The sequence below is a fragment of the Cygnus atratus genome, chromosome 20 (assembly GCF_013377495.2).
Source record: "Cygnus atratus isolate AKBS03 ecotype Queensland, Australia chromosome 20, CAtr_DNAZoo_HiC_assembly, whole genome shotgun sequence".
Lineage (NCBI taxonomy): Eukaryota > Metazoa > Chordata > Aves > Anseriformes > Anatidae > Cygnus > Cygnus atratus.
Window position 1 is genome coordinate 7,566,472 of NC_066381.1, and position 21,108 is coordinate 7,587,579.

The window sequence follows — 21,108 nt, forward strand, 5'->3', positions numbered from 1 at the left end:
AGTGCCTGACAGATATTATTTCGCATAGCCTGCATGATGCAGCTAAAAAGTTACAAAGCTTATTTTGCGATGTACATACAACTTGCTAGGATCTGCAGTTGGCGTGTTAGCCTTTACAATTGCTTGTGGTCTGCGCCCTGAAATTTTCCAGGCGGTAGAATTTAAAATGATGCCTTTGTGGAAGTCTTCCCACCATTGTCTTTTCAGAAGTGTAGTGCTTTGCATGTTAAACAGTAGCAGATTTTATAGAAAGCCAAGAGCTAGTGTCAGGTATATCTGTTTCCCTTTGTGCCAGATGTCTATAAGATACGCTAGGAAAAGACAGTAATTTGTTCCCGATGCTGAAGTACTGTTTTGGCTGCCCTTCGATTTAATTTGCTTGCTCCTCTAATACTGAGTGAGGAAAAGCAGTAGGCCCACGGATCACTGCAGTTAGTTTCTGTTCGAGCTTAGAATGCTCTAACATACAGAAAGCTGGCATCGGTTGGATTTCCTGGCACTTTGTACCTTAGTGTTTCCATGGGAATTCCATTCACAAAATTTCATTAAAGTTGTTATGGCTTGATCGGGGTTTCTTCATCACTTTTAGATATGTAGCTGTTGTTTTAAAAGCAAACACACGTACCTGATCTCTAGTATTGTGAGGAAAACCAGGGGGCAGACACCACTGCATTGCTGCTCTAGGATCTCGTAACAGATCTGCCCGTGAGTGCTGGCACAGCAGTTAGGTGTAGTGGAGAACTCTCTAGCAGTATGTTAATCAGCAGGCTAACGAAGAACACAAAAGCTGCCAGTATCCAGTCACCAGCAGAAATGCTGCCCTAAGGGAAACCTAAACTTCAGGCTAGGAAGTACGGCTGTTACAAACCCGGGATCTGCAGTCATCCCACTGCAAGCTAGAGAAGTCCAGCTGAAACTAAACACGTTACTTTCATTTGAGGAGGGATAATGCTGATGTAAACTAAGGGGGGGGTGGATAATGACATGGGAATACACTGCTAACTTCTGGCCAGAGTTTGGGAAAACTGGCCATGATTTTTCAGGGCCAGTGGAGGAATTTGAACAGCGTATGGTTATTAACGTAGATGATAAATGAGTGTACAGACCCTACAGACCCCCTGTGCATTTTGAAAATCTTTCATCCTTTGTTTTATCTTGTCCTGTGATTCCTTGAAGGGGAAAGGGTTGTATTTCTGCTGCATTAAACAGTTTTAGAACTTTTCTCAGGTTTTAAGTGTAGGCTATACCAAGTCTGGTTTTAATATGTTCTCACAGTTCATAAGGTATGAATACTGAGAGAGAATTTTGTATTGAACTACATGCTCAAAATTTGGTTTAATTATGAAAAAAGTTTCAGGACCATCACTGCTGACAGAAAAAAAAACCTGACAACGTATTCTGTGTTGTGTGTGAGAGCTCAGGCATTGGAAGTCAGAGGATAATGTGATGACATCTGAAGTAGTATTTGTGTTCATTTTTGACAAATAAGTGAAAAACAAGTTTTTGCATCGTTTGAGTGTGATAGATGGACAGTGTATGTATTTGGCTTTGTTTCTGCTTGGATGAGCTTAGTTCAGCTCTTATTCAGAAATACGTAACTCTTGAATAATTGTGGTTATTCTAAATTTGGTCCGCTTAGAATAACTAAAATAGGACCCAGAAATGGGCCTCTTTATTGATGTATTTACTCGTGCTCCATCTTTAACTACAATCAAGTCTTGACTTGGGTTTCCCCTTATGATATTCAGAGTCATCTTGTTTATTTCTTTTCAGGAAATCTTACAGACAGTGCGTGGTTCATTTGTAAGTCTTTCACCCCAAAACTTATCATCTTGGGTTACAAGGGACAGATTTTTAAACATTTGTTCCTTCTCTTGGTATCACTGGACACGGAAGTCTTTAAAAATTTGACCCGGAATGCATCCGTGTAACCTAGAATAAAATACTTATTTCCATATACTTATGGGAGCATGATGCATTTTGGCAGCTTTTCCTGTTGAGTGTACATACAAATAGTAAGATGTGGGCGCACACAGCTTTTGGTTAACGTGGCTAGAGTTGTACAATAAAGATCTATTTTAATTTAAAAACTGTAAATAAAAGAAGGTAGGTCCAGAAGCAACAGTTTCAGAGCCTGACAGTGCCCATGTGGATGATCCTGGCTATTCAGCTGAGAGCCGGGAGTCGGGGTGTACAGATACAGCTGTGATAACCCCGAGTTCTGGGTGGGCTGGTCAGTGCTGCCAAGGAACAGGAAAGAAATCACTGGTCCCAGACCGAGCTGTTTGAAGCTGACATGTCTGTACAGGGGAATCTGAAGGAAAAGTAGTTAGATGAGGAAGGAATTGCAGAGAGGTGAAGACAGAAAATGAACGTTACATACATTACGTGTTTCTTGCAAAGTAATCCGCTCCTTGTGTCTAATGGTTCTGGTTTGAATAGGTTTATGAGATTCTCTAACAGCCAAGTATCTCTTGTTACATTGCATTACTTGTCGCTAAGAGTGTCTAAAAAGGTGTCAGGGAGATTACTTGTAATAATGTTATATCCTACAGGCTTTTCCTGACTTCTAATTTAAAATGTGTTTAAGCCATTTTTACAGTCATTCATAAGAACATTGTTTGGTGTGTGTGACCCAAGTTTGCATCGTGTTTGCCAAAACTCTCCTACTTGCACAGTGGGGAAGTGGCACCTCTTCCTGCTATAGCATTCTGAATATTCAAATTTGTTAAGCGTGTTGACTATTTAGAATGAAAACACCTATAAAATTGTACAGAAAAAGATGTAAACCAATAGTGAATTACTTCCTGCACTTCACTGGAAGAAAGTTTTCTGCTTCTGAGACTGGCTGCCCCGAGCTGAAGGACCCATTAATATATACAAACACAGGCCAGAGCACCTGTGAAGTTGTTGGAACGTTCCATGGGAGTTGTATGAAGCAGCACATATTATCCAGTGCGTGAGTATTTATTGAGAGAAGCCTTTCAAACATTACTTTCAAACATTACTTTGCCTGGAAGCAGTGAGGCAGCCTGTCCTTCTGAACAGGAGTGCTAAGATTCTTTGACAGGGGTTGACTCTGTGGTGGTGGGGTTTTGTTTATCCTCTAAACATCTGCAGGTGATGTGGTGATTAATAATATCTTCGGGAAGAGGTGGAAAAAGTGACTCAATACATACAAAAACTTTGAAAGAAGCAATCAAATGGGAAATGTTAACTTCTCTAGTTGGAACAAGGTAACGGGTGGGGTTATCCAAGGGTTAGACTTTTTTTTGGATCTGTGCTTATTTGTAAAACATGCTTACATGGCTTGGATGAGAATATCAAATGTCAGTGTATACACGAAGCCAGTGTTGATCTGTTTTCTTATGTCTGTTTTCTCCTAGCTCAGGGGTGGCTGCATTTTACGTTTGAGGAAGGTATTCTTCAGTGTAGGGTATGTAGTCTTTAAAACATACACACTCTGTCAAGATAGAGAGTGTATTGCAGAAAAATATTATTTCTAGTGATTTCTGATTTTATTTTTTTGGGGAGTCCATTTCTGTCTTTTCTGGATGCTGCCTTTAGTCTCCGTCATCTGCTTCTCTTCCTTTCCCCTTTTAAACATGGGAGCCGCTCTTTTTAACTCTGTTATATGTCAGCACACCATTTCTGCCAAGCGAGAGCTCCAGAGAACAGATGAGTTTAATGATGGTGTGGGGGGAAGGGAGGGAGGAGAGCGGGGCCAGCAAAGCTAATGAATCACACAACAGCTTTCATGGAAATACCGACGGCAAGTCATGTCCTCCTCGAGCTCAGGCAGCGAGCCGTAGACCTTTTGTTCCCAGCAGAGCCAGCAAACCACAGTTTGCTCTCCAGTGGATAGTTTAATTCGTTAGTCACCTCTTCCTCCCACAAGTCATCCTTGCACGAGAGTTTTACAAATGCTTTCATTCTTCGGAGCAGTAACGCGCTGCTGATTAAACCGGTATTGAAGAAGTTTATTTTCCCCCAGAGGGTAATTTCTGCTTGACTTAAGTCTCTCTTCCAAGGCCAGTTAGGGCCAGCTCTGTTGATTAGTCTTGTGATGTGACTCGACTGGGGTGACATTATTAAATCATTTCAGAAATACTGACAAACAGATGTCAAATAGCAGTAGTGTTTTCTGCTCTGTAGGCCAGTGAAACGAGTACAGCCAAGAGACTATGTCACAGTTTGGACGGACCTCTTAGAGGAATTTAGTCATGACTATGACTAACTAGCTGCCTCTGAAATTCTGTTTGAGGCAGAGTTAAGTGATAATCAGAGGTCCCCTGATCCCAAGATGAGAGGCCAATGAATGCTGAATTAGTGGAAGGCATCGTTCCTTGATCTCCTGATCCCAAGATGAGAGGCCAATGAATGCTGAATTAGTGGAAGGCATCGTTCCTTGATCTCCTGATCCCAAGATGAGAGGCCAATGAATGCTGAATTAGTGGAAGGCATCGTTAAGTTTCCTACTTCAGGCGAGGGCCGCTCTGACAGTCGGTGTGGCTGGGAGGATGTGCTGAGTGGGAGCGCTTGCTCTGGGGGCAGGACCAAAGCTCTTACAAAAAGCACTTCTAGGGCATGGCAGGCAGCAGGATGTGGTTTATGTATTTCGGTCTGTGTTAGATTGTTGTGCTGTTGAAAATTAAAACCATTCTTGGAGGAAAGCAGAGAGCTGCTGCTGCAGTTGGGAAGCCTTACTGGGTGAGCTGGTCTATGATGGCTTGCCTCTATGGTCAGAGCTTTGCAGTCTGTGCTTCTGCCTCTGTGCTGGTGGTGGTTTAGAGTCTGTGAATAGTAGATCTAGGGTAATAGTAAAGGTAAAAGCTAACTTTCTTGGTGACTATTTTATTGGTTTAATGTGCTGCAATTGTCTCCTTAGAGACATGTAGCGGGTGGCTGTGGTGGTGCAGTGATTCGGACACAATGCTGCAGGACCCCGGTGGGGGAAAGGGCGAGGGGAGCGGGGAGTACATTGGCCTTGGAGAAAAAGCAAACTTTACTTTTTGTTTATATTTGGCTCCTCAAGATCTTAAAATTACAAAGCTAGTCAAAAAACATTTGAGCAAGGATTGCATCTTGGTCTTCCTACTGAGAGCTTGCAGAGCCCTGAAGGTATTCGTGAGTTCGTGGCGAAGCAGGCCTGCGTTTTGGAGCTTCTACTATTAATTCAGCAAAGCAATGCATTTTTTCTTTTTCAATTCCTCCCCTAGTTTGCTAATTTATTTTTCATAAAATCTCCTGATTTCCCCCAGGGAATGTAGCTTTCAGAACAACACAAAATTGCCACACTGAAGCAAATACCCATCTGATGTCATTGGCCCAGTATTTGCTGAAGAAGACTTAATTTGTGTGTGAACAGACTGCTACTCTCAGGCTGACAAATTTTTGGTACTTCCTTTATTTTTTCATACTTTTCCTTACCGTTTGAGTGTGACAGTTAAAGGTTATATAAAGTTGAAGATCTCTGATGACAGGCACTGCTAGACTTTCCATGCATCAGCTTCTTTTCTCCCATAATCTAAAGTAAACTTGTGTTCACAAATACCTCTTGCAATGTTCTATCTATTATTTTTCATGGAGCAGTAATGTTTTTCCATAAGCATCGATAGATATGGATCGCGTGTTCTGAAGCAGAGCACTCTGTCCTTGTATGATCTGCGCTCATCAGTCAATTCTCATAGGCTACAGAATTACGGCAGAACTGCAGTTTTCCATCCTTTTAATCACAACTAACAAGCTGTATATATTTATCAAGAGCAAAATTCTAAATATAAGGCTGTTAGAGGCAAATTTGCCTTTGAATGGAAAAATATATCCTTGGGGAAAAAATAAGGCTAACGTGAGTTTGCAGGGACATACGTTCTGGTTTTTACTAAACTGTAAGAACTGCATAGTTTTTGCTTGAATTTGTTCACTTGCTTCGGAAAAGTATTAGAGGTTAAGTAAATATGTCAGTATCTTGTGGGAAGAGTTATTTCCCCCTCATTCTTGTCCCTCTGGACGCTTGGTGCTGTTAAAGATGATCAGTGGAAGTAGGACACCACTGAACCAAGTAAGAATTTGACCAGTTACTTCACTGAAGTCATATTTATTGAATTGAAAGGGGCTGTAGGGACAAGGTTCAGTTAGTAGTTTGATATATATTGTACTTACATTGGCTGACTCCTCTTTCTTCCCCTGCTGAACTGTAGTTTATCCTTAACCCTTCTTTCACATTTCTTTGCCACAACCTGCGAACAATATTCAGAGTAATTTGCTTTACTTTTCAACTTGCGATGAGCTAGTAGTTGTACACGTAATTTGAATGGTAATTGGCTATAATTTAAGAAATTGATTGCTTTCTATGATCTGATCCATTTCTAAATCAAGATGATATCTGGAAATATAAAGGCTACTCGAAATGATTATTGAGCAAACTTAATCTTCGAGAACACGGCCCTCCCACACAGCTTCTGCCTCAGGATGCAGTGGGCATCTTGAATTCAGTGGAAGAGCCTGTAAGATGCTGTGATCTCCTGACAGCCTTTTAGTTTTGATTTATTTACCCTTTATAGGTAAAAGGTCATCTTGCCTTTTACCTTTAGATAGGTCTGTGCAAACCATCGTGACATATGGCTCTTTTGATAAGGGTGCGTAAAGGAAATGTGAATGCACCAAGTCAATGCTTTTGAAATGCCATAGAGGAGAAGGTAGAGACTGAGCATATTTTCGTCCTGCCCCTGACAGTTTCAACTGTCTCATGTCCAGCCAACTGGAGAAGACCCCTACCATGCTAAGGATAGAAAGCTGTTTTAATTAATATGTACAAAGTAAATATGTACAAAGTAAACTTGTACAAATTAACATGAACAAACTAAAATGCAAAGGTGACTTCTCTGTATCTAGAGGGGTTTTCTTCCCTGTTTTTAACATCCTAAAGGTCTTTTGCCATTTTCACATTGCAGCATTTATAATGAAGATGTAGAAATGCTTATAATACCATATAATTATTCTTCATGTAATCACTTTTGTAGGGGATATTTTACAAGGGTGTGGGTAATGATGAATTTGTTGGCAGGAACCTAGTTCTCTGCAAGACAGGGAAGGGAAAGACCTTCCAAAGCATATCTGAATATTTATTCTCATAGGAAAAAAAATACATCTAAAATAAAGCAAAGGTAATTCTCCATGCTCGTGCAGAAAAGAACCAGCTCAATGATAGTTCCATTAGTCACAATTAGTAGCTGGTAGGTGGGGATGAGACTGAGCTGTCATGAACACCAGCCGTTGCGGGGTTTGGTATTCCCCAGCTGGGGAAAGCACTCACAGCACCAGCTTAGTGACTGTGATAGCTCTGCTGTTGTCCTCTCTGTGCCACAATAAAATAGTTGGTAAACTGCAGCCTGTGGAACAGAAGTAACATTTTCTCTATTCTAGGCAGAATTGTCAAAATCTTGTTTTCTCAGAAAACAAAAAGAAAGGCGTAAAAAATATATATACATGACCAGACAGAAATACGTCTGTCTTGTTCCCATGTAATGTCAGCAGTAATGCTGCTATGTGGTGCTGGGATAAGAGTGGTGTCGCACTCATTTCTATCTGCAAATACCATTTCTTGAACAGAAAGAGTGCTCCAGAAAATTGGTGCAGAAGACGTAAATCTCTAAAGGTGTTTAAACCCTCATATAAGGGAAGATTGTGTGCAGAAGACGGCTTGTTTTATCTGGCTAAAGCAGTGTACAGACGTATGTACAGACATACTTCATTTTATGTTTGCAGGACTCTTAGTACATGGCAATAGCTTCCTTTGACCCAAAGCTGAGCACCCATCTCACAGTCCATCAGTTCTGGGCTTACTGTCTATTTCATTCAAAGGTTCACACAGCTCTGATAATATTCTTCCTGAGTAAAAGCTGGTGCTGATGAGGTGTCAGAAGGGAAGAGACAATGCTCTTTGAGGAGTTGAAGGTATTTCCACAGTCCTTATCTATTTTTGAGAAATTTTGCTTTCATAAAACCTTGTAGAGTTTGAAGAATGGACTAATCAACTTAGAAATTACTCCCTGCCTCCTCCATGCACAGTTTCTTTGAGGCTGCTTGACTGTGGAAAATCTTTAACTGATCTTTTAATTAAAAGCTGCTTTTTTTTTTTAACCGAGGAGTCGAAGCTCTTCCTGCTTTGAAGTGGGCAACTTTTTATAGATAAACATCTCATTATGTTAGAGATTTCTTCCTCTCCCTCCTTCTGTCTCATTCCTTGATGTGTTTCATCCTGTGTTGATGGAGTTTTAATGATTTCAGCCCAGTTCCCAGTGTCAGCTATTCAGGACAGTGCTGCTTGGCTCCCTTCTTGCTCTACTCGGCAGACACAGCTAAAGCTCTGGATGAGCTGTGGAAACTAAATCGCAAATCTGTCCCCACCCCCTCACTGAGGCAGGCTGGAAACTGCAATAAAACTGGGTTTATTATGTGGTCATCACATTTTAGTAAACAAAAGTCAGTTGTAATACCAATGCAATGTCTACTGGTATTAAAGATTAAGCAAACAAAAAAAGTGGCCCTTAGCTTTTAAGTCCTGCCCTCTGATTTACAGGAGAAGGAGGAACCTTCTTTCATGTTCTCATTTTTGATCCACTTTTTCCTCCCTCTATCTGGATTTAGCAGGGTTTGAGAACTCACGAGGAAAGAAATTATTTTGGCTCAGTCAGCCATGGCCTTTTGGCCAAGCGTGGGGCAGCATTCCTGAACGGGAGGGTTCAGGTCATGGTTTCCTAATACAAAGCACTCTACAGCAGTGCTGTCTAAAGGCATTTTCAGCTGCTCCATTCCTCCTATAGTGGCTTGCTGCTCCCTTACTGGTATAAGCTCAAGTGTTCGTGGGAAGGACACGAATTAGATCAGGTTCTGTTTTTAACGAAGAAAGGAGAAGGAGAAAAAAGCATGTAGATAATTTTTATAGCCAAATCAGTTCCCTGATTCAATTCACAACATGGCCTCACGAACAGTTAAATTAACAGGTTGACTAAGTTAGCCTTCTAATTGTGCAAATGTTAATATCAAACATTTTCCTACTTAGGATTGCTTTTTGCTGACCCTTTGTGCCTGTAGATCCATCAGGTAGGTCGTGTAGCTTCGTGATGCACAGCACCCGACGTGTCTGGAAGCAGCAGGGTTCTTTTCACTTTTCCTGTCGGATCCTTGGACCAGGAGGTCTTGGGTAACTGTTCCTCATTACCCACCAGACACAGATCACACGGTAATGTTCAGTTGTGGCAGCCATCATATATGCACTGTATGCAGAGGAATGTATCTACTTGCTACTCTGTGATGACCATAGTTAACTGAATTTACTTGGATTAAGAGGTTTCTTTTTTTTTTTTTTTTAATTTCCTGTACTTCTTGAAACACTCAAAGCTGGTATTCTGTCTAATTTAATGGTTTTTCCCAGAAATGGGAGTAGAGCTGTCTTGTCCCTACTGTTAACCCATTAATGCCTGACTAATAGACTTCTGGGCTAGATGAGCAGGGAGGTAATTTTTGGAGCTGAATAGAATTATCTACTTGTCTGCAAGCTAGAAATGAGGAAAATCCTGGAATTCTTAGTCCAACTAACAGTCATTTATCCTAGGGAAAACTATATTGCAGCCATCTCAGTTGAGAAATTAGCTGGATTTCTGTAAATTCTACCAGATTAATGTTGGGATAATGTTACATACAGAATGTTTTAATCATCCTTTTGAGGGGGAGACAAGGGGTACAGTCAGCAGGTGACTTAAGTTTTTGGCAGACCCACTGGTATTAACAGTTCCCAAAAAAGTAGGCTTGAGTTTACAGGAGGACATTCCAGTAAGCATATGATATAGAGTTTCTCTCAGCATTTGCTAGACCACTTGCTTTGGATGTCTTTGTGTTTGTTATGCCAGGTTGCTGGGTACTCTAAAAATCCTAAGCAGTGCAGTGGTGGATTGCAATTACGCTCTCATAATCTGCACCTAAACTGCCAGAAATGATAAACGTGGTGATTTCATGGGGTTGTGTGTACTTTATTTTAGAGGTGAATACAGTGGTACCCTCATGGTTCTCTTTATGCAGGAGGCTTATTGCACGGTGAAGCCCCTTGGATGCCTTGTGGACTCTGAGCAGATTTGGAAGTGAAATTTTTATTTGTGAAAGCAAAAGATGGGAAATACTAGCTAAGGATAGATATGTGAAGTACAGATCTTGCATCTTGTCAGTTTTGCCAATGTATTTCACAAATGTATCTTTGGTCCCTAGGCTTCTCCTAAGCAAAAATGTTTGCTCTTACAGTAAAACCTGCACTGTTTTGTAGTGCAAAAAAAAATGTGCTATATTAAAAAATAAGCATATCCAAGCCTGAGTTCTCACTTCAGACTTAACAAACTTCCAGAAAAACTAAGCAACTAACATGAGAAATGTTCAGAGGAATTTCCCTTTGTGTGGATACCGGCATGTCTGTCAGGGTAAGGAGATTTTTCCTACTACAATTCCTCGGAGAGGAGCTCTATGTGATCAGGCCCATAAAGAGGAAAGCAAGTGCACGTTATAATTACTCTTTAGTCTCTGTGTACTGAGTGGAAGGCATTATTTGAGAAGATGCTTCTATATAATTAGCGTTAGATTATCAAAACCACCTTTGTTATTCTGCAGCCATTTTCTTGCCTCTTTCAAGGTGAGGTGGAGTCCAAGTGAACCTTCCCAAAGATTTGCTGACCTGCAAAGGTGTTGGCTCTATGACTAATACTCTGCAAACAGACTCATTCAGGAGAACCATGACTAGCCAAGCCTAGGTTTGCTTTGTTCGCTGTTGCATAAAGGTAGTAGAGAGCATTGTCTTTCTGCAGGGAAACCCTGAAAGAACTGGAAAATGGCATGCTCTTCTGCGTTACTGAGGAATATCCAAAGGAGTGTCTAGCAATGTTGTCACTGGAAAATGCTGACAAGGTAACCCACTCAGCTAATTCCCTTGATCAAGCAGATCAAGCTGTAATTGTTTGTTGCCGTACAATAGCGTCCTTCTTTATCCTGACTTTTACCTAGGCTGGTGGCGAACCAGAAGTTTTAGACATTTTGCTCTCTGAAAATCTGGCCTTCTGCATCCAGTCCTGCTCTCATTTTAACCCTCAAGAAGCACTTAAAACTGATTCAGATCTTCCTCATAAATTGATTGGGTCACATGCGTTCATTCAGTATTCATTATCAAGCTGTCTTGCTGTTAGCATGCCCAGAGGTTTAAGGATAAGAACATTAAATAACTTGACAGAATGCATATAGGGATTTTGTCTCAGTGGGGATTTCTGTAAAAAGAGCAAACCAGAACAGTAGAGGATTGCTGATATGTTTGCCCTCCTTTCTAGCAGTTTTGCCTGCTTTTTCTCATGCCACCATGAGATGTGTTAATATTTCTCTCATGTGGAAACTGTTTCTTGTTAATTAGGATATGGGAAGATAACTGGTTAGCAGGAAAGTTGGTTTTTAACTTTTTTCAAGCAAAGCAATGTAAAGGCAGGGGAAAATAAGGCATTTTGCACAAGATTCCTGTGCAAAACTCCGAAGTCTTTTAATGAGAAAAGTACTTAAGAGTCAAATGTACACCAGTCCTTCTTTTCGTGCTGTGTAGTCATCATTTCCCCAAAGACGTACCTAGTTCACGCTTAATCAATCTCAGTGTCAGTCACAGACAGGAGCAATGCTGGAGCAAGAAAGGTGAAAGTAATTTGCAAATTCACCTGGGCTTTCAGTTGAAGTTTGAGCTGTTATTGGCTTAGCCACTTTTGGAAAAGTAATTTTAAGCACTTGGGTTAATCAGGTTCTTGTCAACTCAGAGTAAAATTTTCATGAGGCCGCAGAAAATGTGGCTCAGCTCCTTGCAATGTGTATTACTTTACAGCAGGGAGTCAACAGAGTACAGTGGCTTCAAGCCAATGCTGTCTTTTTGTGGTTCAACAGCCACTAATTTCATATTGATGGTGTCACGAAGTCCCACGTTAATGCATTGTGCGAAGTTGTAGTTCATTGTGTGGTTGGAAGTCACCTAAGTGGTAGTGGAGTAATTTTGAAAACAGCACCTAAAAGCTGCTATTACCCGTCTTGTAACACCAGCTGGTAAATCTGTTGTGAAAGTCTGACAGTTCAGGTCAATGTTCGGTGCCATTTCAGATGTCTTCAGCCATCTGTTGCGCTCTTCCTGCCTCTCCAGCAGAGGACAGGTCTCCCACAGGTACTGTCAAATCTTTCAGGTCAGTGAAGGTATTTTAAATGTACCTACAGAGCATCTGAAGTGACAGACATCTGCATTTTGACTTCCTACACAAGGTGTCATAAACTCAGTGGGATTAGGGTACATCTGTGCCCCAGGTTTGTTTTGCATAAGAAACTCCAATTAGGTTAAAAATAGTGATAGAACCTTAGCAAGGTATATAGTACATTAAAAGTAGTGATGGGACCTCTCCAAGCAAGAACGAACACGAGTACCTGGCTGTGTTACCTGTCCATTACTGTATGGTACCACTCTGCTGTGGACTCTCAGCACGATCTTGGCAAAGCCTGGGTAGGTGCAGTCGATGCTAAGTCCGGGATCTACCAAAGTCACAGCCAGAGGATAAGGTGAAAAACAAAACTGATGAGCAGGACCTATTTCAGCTAAACCATGTGTGATAGAGCAAAGTAAAATTGTACGGGGAGCTTTAATAACTTACTTGCTGTACAAAAATGGGCTGTTAATACTATTGTCTTGATTTAGCTATTCTAAATGTTTGCAGCCTGTATAATAACACCTTCCCTCAAGGTTTCACAGTAATCACCTTTCTATCTGAGACCTGGGAGTTATGTTTGGGTAGGAAAATGTACTTAAAAAATCTTAGCTCATGGGAGCAGAATTCCAGAACAACAGAAGAAGCACAGTCGTCTTTGTTGGCAGGGAGGCTATGAATTAGCCCGTAATTTCTTGTTGTGACGTCTTTTGTGTCTCTATCTCTTTAGAACCATTTTGAAGTGGGAGGGATGGCAAGGAAACACAAGACAGAGAAATAATTTGTTGCAAATGTGGGAGCTAGAATGAAAGAGGTGTGCCTGTCCTAGTGCAGCAGGTGATTATGAGAGTGCAAACTTGTCTGCAGGCAAACTTGCCTGTTTTGAAACATATGACTTTAACACTGCAGAGTGCTGTGAATAGTTTTCTTTTATTTCGTGTTATGCTGCCCTTGCAATTCAAATAAGGTATCCATTGTTTTAAGAAATCACACCCAAGATGCGTCTGTCTTCATGGTTTAATCTTACATGACTGAAATGCTTTCTGAAATGAATCAGCGGTCAGCATGCTTGAATTACACAGATGAACTGTAAGTGCAGGAGAATCACTACCTACTTAAACTTTGAAAGAATGATTTATTAACATGGATTTTTAAACATGCTAGAGAAGAAAGTGTGCTTTTATTGTTCTTAGCTTAAGAGTTGCCAGAATTAAAATTTAGGAAGGAAGTATAAAATGGAACATTCCATATTAGTTTGTCCCTGGAAGAGCTGAAGCCCATGGTATTAACCTTCGGGTTATTAATATGTCGATGGAGAGAAGGATTAAGAAAAGGGCAGGTTGTGGGACACAAATGACACACGGACCAGAGGCAAATAGTTGCAGAGTGACTCCAGGTCTAAAAAACAGATTCGATGCAGAACATTTTGAAAGGTGGTCCTGTGGTCAGATGAAGTCGCTTCCCAACTGAGATTCTTCCTCTGCCTGGGAGTGGAGAAGCAAGTATTTGAACTGTTAATTTTACCTAAGAGTCAAGTAAAATAAATTTAACTTCAAGGCTAGTGCTTTACTGAAGAGGCAGTGCTAATGTGTTACCTCAGAGCACACGAAGTGTGAAGGCAGAGACACTTGTCTGAATCTTCATTCCAAAATGTCACCTGTGCCCCCCCGTGACTATGGCAAAGTGTTTGCCACCTACTCTGCCCTGCTCTGCCAGGGCTGTAACTACGTCGGCCAACCTCCACGACTTGACTTCTGAACAGCAGTCCCACCTGTTCCACTTTGGGGTTTAGGACATGTTTTTTTCCATTCTCTTCTGCTTGTGGATGCCCCTATGGGAGCTGATGTAACAGGTGTTGAGAGCTTAGATCAAATATAGATCAGAGGCATTACGTGGAAAAACCAAAGAGCAGTCCTGATCCATCCTTCTGCGAAATACAATGTAGTTGTGCAGCAAATGGGATTAAAAATGGCTGAAGAGCATTATGAGGTGTCACCTTTTATCTCATTAAAGTCCCACTTTGTTTCTGACACCAGCTGAAAGGCAGCAAGTATCCCCTGGCAGAAAGCAGCGCAAGCAATAAAGCTGCGCAGCAGGCTGTGAGACAGGAGCTCCAGGGTCCTAATCCTTACCGACTTACTGTGTGACCTTGGGTAAGGCATTTCTCTGTGGGTCTCCGTTCTGTAACCTGGAGTTAACAATGGCCTGTATCCGTGGCTTTGAGCATTAAATCATTGTTGATATTAAACCACTGTGAAGGTTAGAAGTATTATGTGAATGTTGAGGTTTAATCCCTTACACCTGAATAGTATGGCAGGCTCTGAGAATGGAGGAGCTCTAAGGACTACACCTGGGCTCCAAAGAGAAGAATGTGATGGTAAGGTGACCTCAGTTTGAGCAAAACAGGTTTTCAGGAAATAACTCCCAGTGGATTACTCAGGAATAATTCCCTGTCCTCCTGAAGTGGAGGAACGCAAGCTGGGTGCAGCACTGGGGGAATGGGAGGTTAAATATGGTGCCAAGGGAATTGGAAGGATATTATTGGGCAGAGCGGAAGGAGGCGGCCTGAGCTTGGACTAACAGGGTAGTGAGGAGGAGGTTGTACTCAAATTTGTCAAGAGGATAGTTAAAATAACAGTCTGGGCAGGGAGGATGAATGGTGAAAACAGGAATGAGGTGCCATAGCACCATTTTGACCAAATGGGAAGATATTTAAAGGGTTGGGTATTTTTCCCAAGTGTCGCCCTAGAGATGCAGGGTAGGCTATTTTTTTCTCTTCCCAGCTCAAAACAGCAAGCACCTTCTCGAAAATGCATTTCCATGTGATTCCAGCCATGTGAAAAAACATCATAAATCAACCCGAAATTGGGTTCTGCAGCTTGGCAGACATGCGTCTGTCTGGAGCCTCCCTTGGACCTTAACCAGAGTGGGGTGCAGAGCTAATCAGGTCACCTGGGAGACTGTGCAGCCCGAAATTCAGCTCCCGCAGAGCAGGTGCCTGGGGCTGTGGGGCTGCCGGTTCCATTTATAACAGCTACACTGCTCAATTTCAAGGTCATTCCAAGCGGGAGCCATCCATAAAATAGACTTTATATTAGTGCCTATGTTTGGTTTGGTGCTTTCTAATCAGCATGTGCTGAGAGCTATTTCTCTTCTGGGTTCTCTTTGGCATTTTCGTACTCTTATGGCACTGTGCAGGGTGGAGAGAGGAAAATACATACATGCTTCTACAGCATGAAAAACCACGCAGGTTGGTTAATGGTTCCCGATGGATTGCAAATGCGTTGTGATTTATGACAGAACAACTCAGCAGATTATGGAGTCACAAAACACGGGGCAGGTTGAGTAAGCTCAGTGAAGTACAGATAATCCCAGTTAAATAATCCCAGTTAAATATGCTTGATGGTTATCCTTATGTATACATCTTCCTTTGCTCCGGATCGTGTTGTGGTTGTGAGCTGATGGCAATTAGAGGCACACTGGCATCGCTACCAGAAGTGCTACGTTTCTCTCAGAAACAAGTGTTTTTCTTAGTGCTGTGCAATTCGTCCCAGCGTGTAGCAGCATCGTTCTTTGTTGTGATGTGTGTAATACTGCCCAGTCAACACTACCCACTGCTTATACAACGCCGCCCTGTCATGTGCTGACCAGATGACAGTCATGGCCTTGCGTTAGTTTCAGCAGTGCAAAAAAACAGATGAGTTATTTGGGGCACTTGCTTTGTCATGGGATTTCGTTATGACAGTAGAAAAACCTTTCAGATTGAATAGAAGTCCAGTGCGTAGCAGAAGGCCGTAAAAGCACACCTTGGGCTCCATCAAAGAACATCTATGGCCACGTGTAATGCATATTTTACATCTTAAGCCTGTAGCATGGTTATAGCTTGTGCAAGTACTGCTCCTCCACTCAGGACTCTCATATTGCTGCATTTTCAATGGACACATGCCCTTGCTCTCTGTCGTGCACTCCTGGGAATCCCCATGTGAACCTTTTCCCTCTGAGCAGGAAGGAGCTGTGCTGAGCTGTACTTCTGCTGGAACGACACGTCGCATCAGTCCATGCAATTCCCTCCTGTCCATCATCTTACGGTGTTAGCTGCATCAGCACCAAGAGCTTTGATTGTCTGCTGAGCTCAGTGAGTACAGCTTACAGGTGCCAGGTTAAGGAACAGGACGAGTGGCGAGCCCGAGCCTTCAGATGTGACAAGAGAAATGCATTCTCAGGTCTGGAGCTGCACCAGCAACCATTTGAGCCGCAGTGGAAACACTCCCATCCCTGCTTGCCTTGCACTTTTCACTGGGGAGCCCCGTGCTGCCTTGATACAGTGGCGCCTCCAGATGTAGATGACAACGTGAAACTGTGTGGGATGCTTGCTCTCCGGCCAGCCTGTCCCTGCTATCTCTTCCCATAAACACTGGACCCTTTGTCTCTGGCCTTATCGTGCCCCTGCCATCACAGAGCCCTTTCTGTGCTCTCATCCTAGCACAGCGCCTCTGTGTTCAGGGGGCTTTTCTTCAGCTGCTCTTTGTCCCTGGGTGTTTATTGTGCCTGCTGCGGAGGGTGTTTGTTTGGGAGAGAGGAGGAGGGGCTCCTGTTTGTGTGGGTTTTATAAACCCCGTGCAGTCTTCAAAAGAGATGCTGAGCAAAGGGGGTGTTGTTAACATTAACCCGTCAGTACCCCGCGCTACTGACGATTGCAGAACTGGACTGAGATTCCCTCATTGTGCAAAAAACGTTTTGGGATGCTTATGAAGTCGCCTGGCTGTGTAAGGCAGTAGGCACGCAGTTGGGCAGCAGGGAGTCTGCTCCCCCTTTGCTCTTAGCAGACATCTGATTTTCTGTGAATTTTTCCTGTGTGTGTCAGCAAAGAGAGACTTCCAGTCTTGAGGAGAGGTGGCTGATTCTAGGATTTACCCCCAGAGTGCTTCTGGAACTTGTTTTTACTCCAAACACTGGATCAGTAGCACTTTGTTTGCTTAACTGACTCGTGCATCCTGTTTGTGTGGCTACATCAGACAAAATCTCTTCTTTGTACCATATTCCAAAACTTTATTCTGTACTTTAGGGCTTTCCCTTTTGAGTAAACTTCCGAAAGCAGAAATTTGAATGTGCTTCTCTTCTTTAACTGGATTGTTAATACTTTCATGGTTAGGATGGTTGTTATTGTTTCTTTAGTACCCGTGGTTTCATCTTCCAAAAGACTTGAAAAATGAAGATCAGCTACTCAGAAATTTTGCCTTGTAATCACATAATGTTTTGCCATGAGGTTTAAAAAATAATAATAAATAAAATGAAAAAGAAAGAGCATCAATTTTCTAACCCCCTATTGTTCTTCCTCCATAATGGAGGATGGAATTTATAACATGAAAAATCTTTTGTCCATCTCTGTGAGAGCAGCAGCAATACAATTGTCTTAGTGTTCAAAGTGCCAGGGGAGACCGTTTTGTATTTGAGGCTCCATTTCATTGAATCTGCAGACAGAATAAGTATTTCAAGCCTTGTTTATGCTTCTATTCTTCATCAGTTGAGTATAATGCAAATACTGGTTTCCTGTGTGTTAAAATACTCATGTGGTTTTAAAAAAGTAAATTACATTTTATCATCAAAGACTGTATCTTTTCTCAAGTTACGGAATCTTCCCTCAGAAATTAATAGGTGTAAATTCAGCATTTCACAAGGTAGCATAAAGAATTTTTCTATATTCAGATAATTAATAGCCCAGTATTGGAGGTTGCAGTTTGTATATCGCAGCATCTGCATGTTAATAATATAACACTGGGAAGTAGTTCAGCAGACTGTGTCCCTTTGCAGGGGGTGGGAGAGGAGGAAATGCAAAATAACACGAGCCTTTGTGAAACGTGAATCCACGCACTCAGTCATGACTAAACCTATTCAAACATTCAGGTGTTTTTTCCTAAGCCTGCTCTAGGCTCTAGTGTTGTTGTCCTGTGACGTGTTTTCGTTTATGAACTCACTCAGTTTGCCTCATCTCTTCTCTCTTCAAGGAGCGGTCTCAGCTGCAAAGCGCACAGGGATTCCAGCACCCCGGGAAATATCATCATCTGTATCGAGAGAGAGAGCTGTATTGCGTGGTCAAGCCAACACTAGGAAAACTCAGCCCAGCCCCACTTCTTCTGGTACACCGACTCCTACCAAACATGTGCGTCCCACTAGCAAGTCAAAGCAGGAGAGTGAAACTGGTGACAAGGCTGTTTTGGAATCTCAGGTTAAAGAACTCCTGGCAGAAGCGAAGACAAAAGATTCTGAAATTACCAGGCTCCGTTGTGAACTGAAGAAATGCAAAGAGAAAGGGTTGCTTAACCCTGAACCTTCAGACCAAAATTTAGAACCATCGTCACCTGTTGACATAGACCCACTAATAAGGACCCTTCAGGAAAAAAACAGGACTTTTCAAAAAGAGCTTGCCAGCCTGGGAGAAGAAAACCGTGTTTTGAAAGAAAAATTGCTTTATCTAGAGAACTCTCCTCTCTCAGACACAACAACAAGCAGTGGAGGTGACAGCACCCTCCCAACCCCAACTACCCAAGAATCCAGTTTTGGAAGCCCATCAAAAAATGCATTGAGAAATGAAACAGATGAGCACAGGCAGCGAGTGAATGGGGGCGCACTGCGCAACTCAGGCTCTTCCAGCAGCGATGTCACTAAAGCTTCCTTGTCACCTGATGCGTCAGATTTTGAACATATAGCAGATATACCTTCCAGGCCAACGTCCTCCAACAGCAACCACGTCAAAGGTTCCAAATGCTCCACTACAGGAAGTTCTCCAAACAATATTAGCGACCTTTCAGTTGCATCTCTTACAGAGAGAATACAGAAAATGGAGGAGAATCACCATAGCACAGCAGAAGAACTACAAGCCACTTTGCAGGAGCTGTCAGATCAACAACAAATGGTGCAGGAGCTGACAGCAGAAAATGAGAAGCTAGTGGAAGAGAAAGCTCTCTTGGAGACTTCCTTTCGTCAACATAGAGACAGAGCAGAACAGCTGAGTCAAGAAAACGAAAAGCTAGTGACTCTCCTCCAAGAGCGGTCCAAGAATGAAGAAAGCAGAGCTCAGGAGGGGAAAGTCCTTGAACTGGAACAGAAGTGTGCAGAAGTTCTTGAAAAAGCACAGTTTGAAAGAGAGAAATTGCTTAACATTCAGCAACAGTTAACCAGCAGCCTGAGAAGCTTAGAAAGGGAGCATCAAGATGCCCAGCAGGTGATTAAAGGCCTGAGAGGTGAAAATGAGAAGCTGCTTAAACTACTAGAAGTGGAACAGCAGAACAACAGCACAGTTACAAAAACTCTGGAGGACTGTAAAATTGCGTTGGAAGGTCTAAAAATTGAGAATGGGTCTCTAAAAACCCAGTTAGAGAGTGAAAAACAAAAGGCTGCCGAAATCAATGCAATGGGATGTACTACTGACACCTCGGAGGTGCAAGAGATGCTGAAGGTAGCCCATGCAGAAAAGGATCAGTTAGAAGCATCTTGTACTGAGCTTAAGCAAGAGCTGCTGAAGGCTAACAGTGAACTGAAGCATGTTCAGGGGCTGCTATCTAAGGTAAAGCAGTAACAGTTGTAAAATAGAATTTATCTGTCTTCCCACAAATGGTCTGTGGATTGGTATTCAGCAATTGATTATAAATATCCATGATTTCAATTGCATTCATTAATTTTGAGTGGAAGCTGGGGCCATATGATATTTTTTGTTTCTTCTGCTATATGTGTGTGTTTTTCCAGGAATAACTGGTAGCACAGCTGTGCTTATAAGTTCAAAATTTATTTTCCCTAGTGTTTTCTGCAGAATTTACCATTTTGGCAAACAGAAAGGTATTTATCAAAATTGGAGCAAGAGAACAGGTTAATAAAACTTTACTTTGATATTATGCGAACAAAGATTAGTGAAAATCACTTTGTAATCCAGGTAAAGAGAAGGACATAAGTATTTATCAGCAAATAATAAATCCTTGATAAATCATGAAGGACAGACAGATTAGTAAGTGGTGAACTATGGATGTCACTGGGTACAAGAACATGCGAACATGCTCAGAGAAGTCGATATTTACAGTGACTTGACTTACGATGTACAGTCAAGCTGCAGATGAGATTCTTTTGGTGAAACTAAAGTATTTTTACAAAACTGAAAAGTACTCTTTTGAAATAGGTAAAATAATTGCCAAATATATATATATTTCTAGAACTATTTTTTTTTCTCCCTCATTTGGTAGTTTGTAGCTTTGCTCCAAGCAAGCTTAGATCAATTATTGGTTCTGTTTGCTGTCTGATCTGGGGTGCTCAGAAGAGAGCTGCAATGTGGGGTGTCACAGGACAGGCATTAATACAGTGCCAGGCACTGATTAATGCCCCATCTCTGCAGAAGGAGTGATAAGCAGTGTGTGCAGCCCTTCCTGTATGGGAAGGGATCATGGGAAGAGCTGGAGAATTGGCTAGCTGCAGAGGAAGAGAGCGTTGCCAAAACTCACCTCTGTGATTTGAGCAGTTTAGAAAATCCAGGTGTCTTTTCAGTTTAAATAGGTGACCACAGCAAATGGAGTTCGTAGAGGAAGTTCCCTAATGTTTTTGAGTGCTTGCTGGAGCTGCAGAGTATGAAGAATAAATGAAAAACTGCTGAGTGCTCAGACTCTGCACCAAACTTTTATTGCTTGGTTTTGAAACCACAGATTTCCTCCTTTTTACTCTTCCTCTCCCTCGAATTAAGCTGTTTTGAATCATTGGCTATTTATGACACCCAAACAAGACCACAGGCTTCTGTAAGGCTGCCCTCGAGTCAGCCTGTGCCAGTGCTACTCACTGAATTGGCAGCCTACACCTTGCTTTTCTGTAGCTT

At 42.0% G+C, this 21,108-nt stretch overlaps 1 protein-coding gene across 17 annotated transcripts in view; it reads left to right on the forward strand.

Moving 5' to 3' along the window:
• Positions 1-21,108, forward strand: part of SPECC1 (sperm antigen with calponin homology and coiled-coil domains 1) — an 83,185-nt gene that overhangs the window by 23,919 nt on the left and 38,158 nt on the right. For all 17 annotated transcript variants that reach the window (XR_007709039.1, XM_050714700.1, XM_035560994.1 and 14 more), the window contains one exon: positions 18,263-19,821. Coding sequence is in view for 16 of the 17 variants with exons in the window: in XM_050714700.1 (XP_050570657.1) it covers positions 18,263-19,821 (1,559 nt within the window). In the remaining variant the exon portion in view is untranslated. The remainder of the gene's footprint in view (positions 1-18,262; positions 19,822-21,108) is intronic.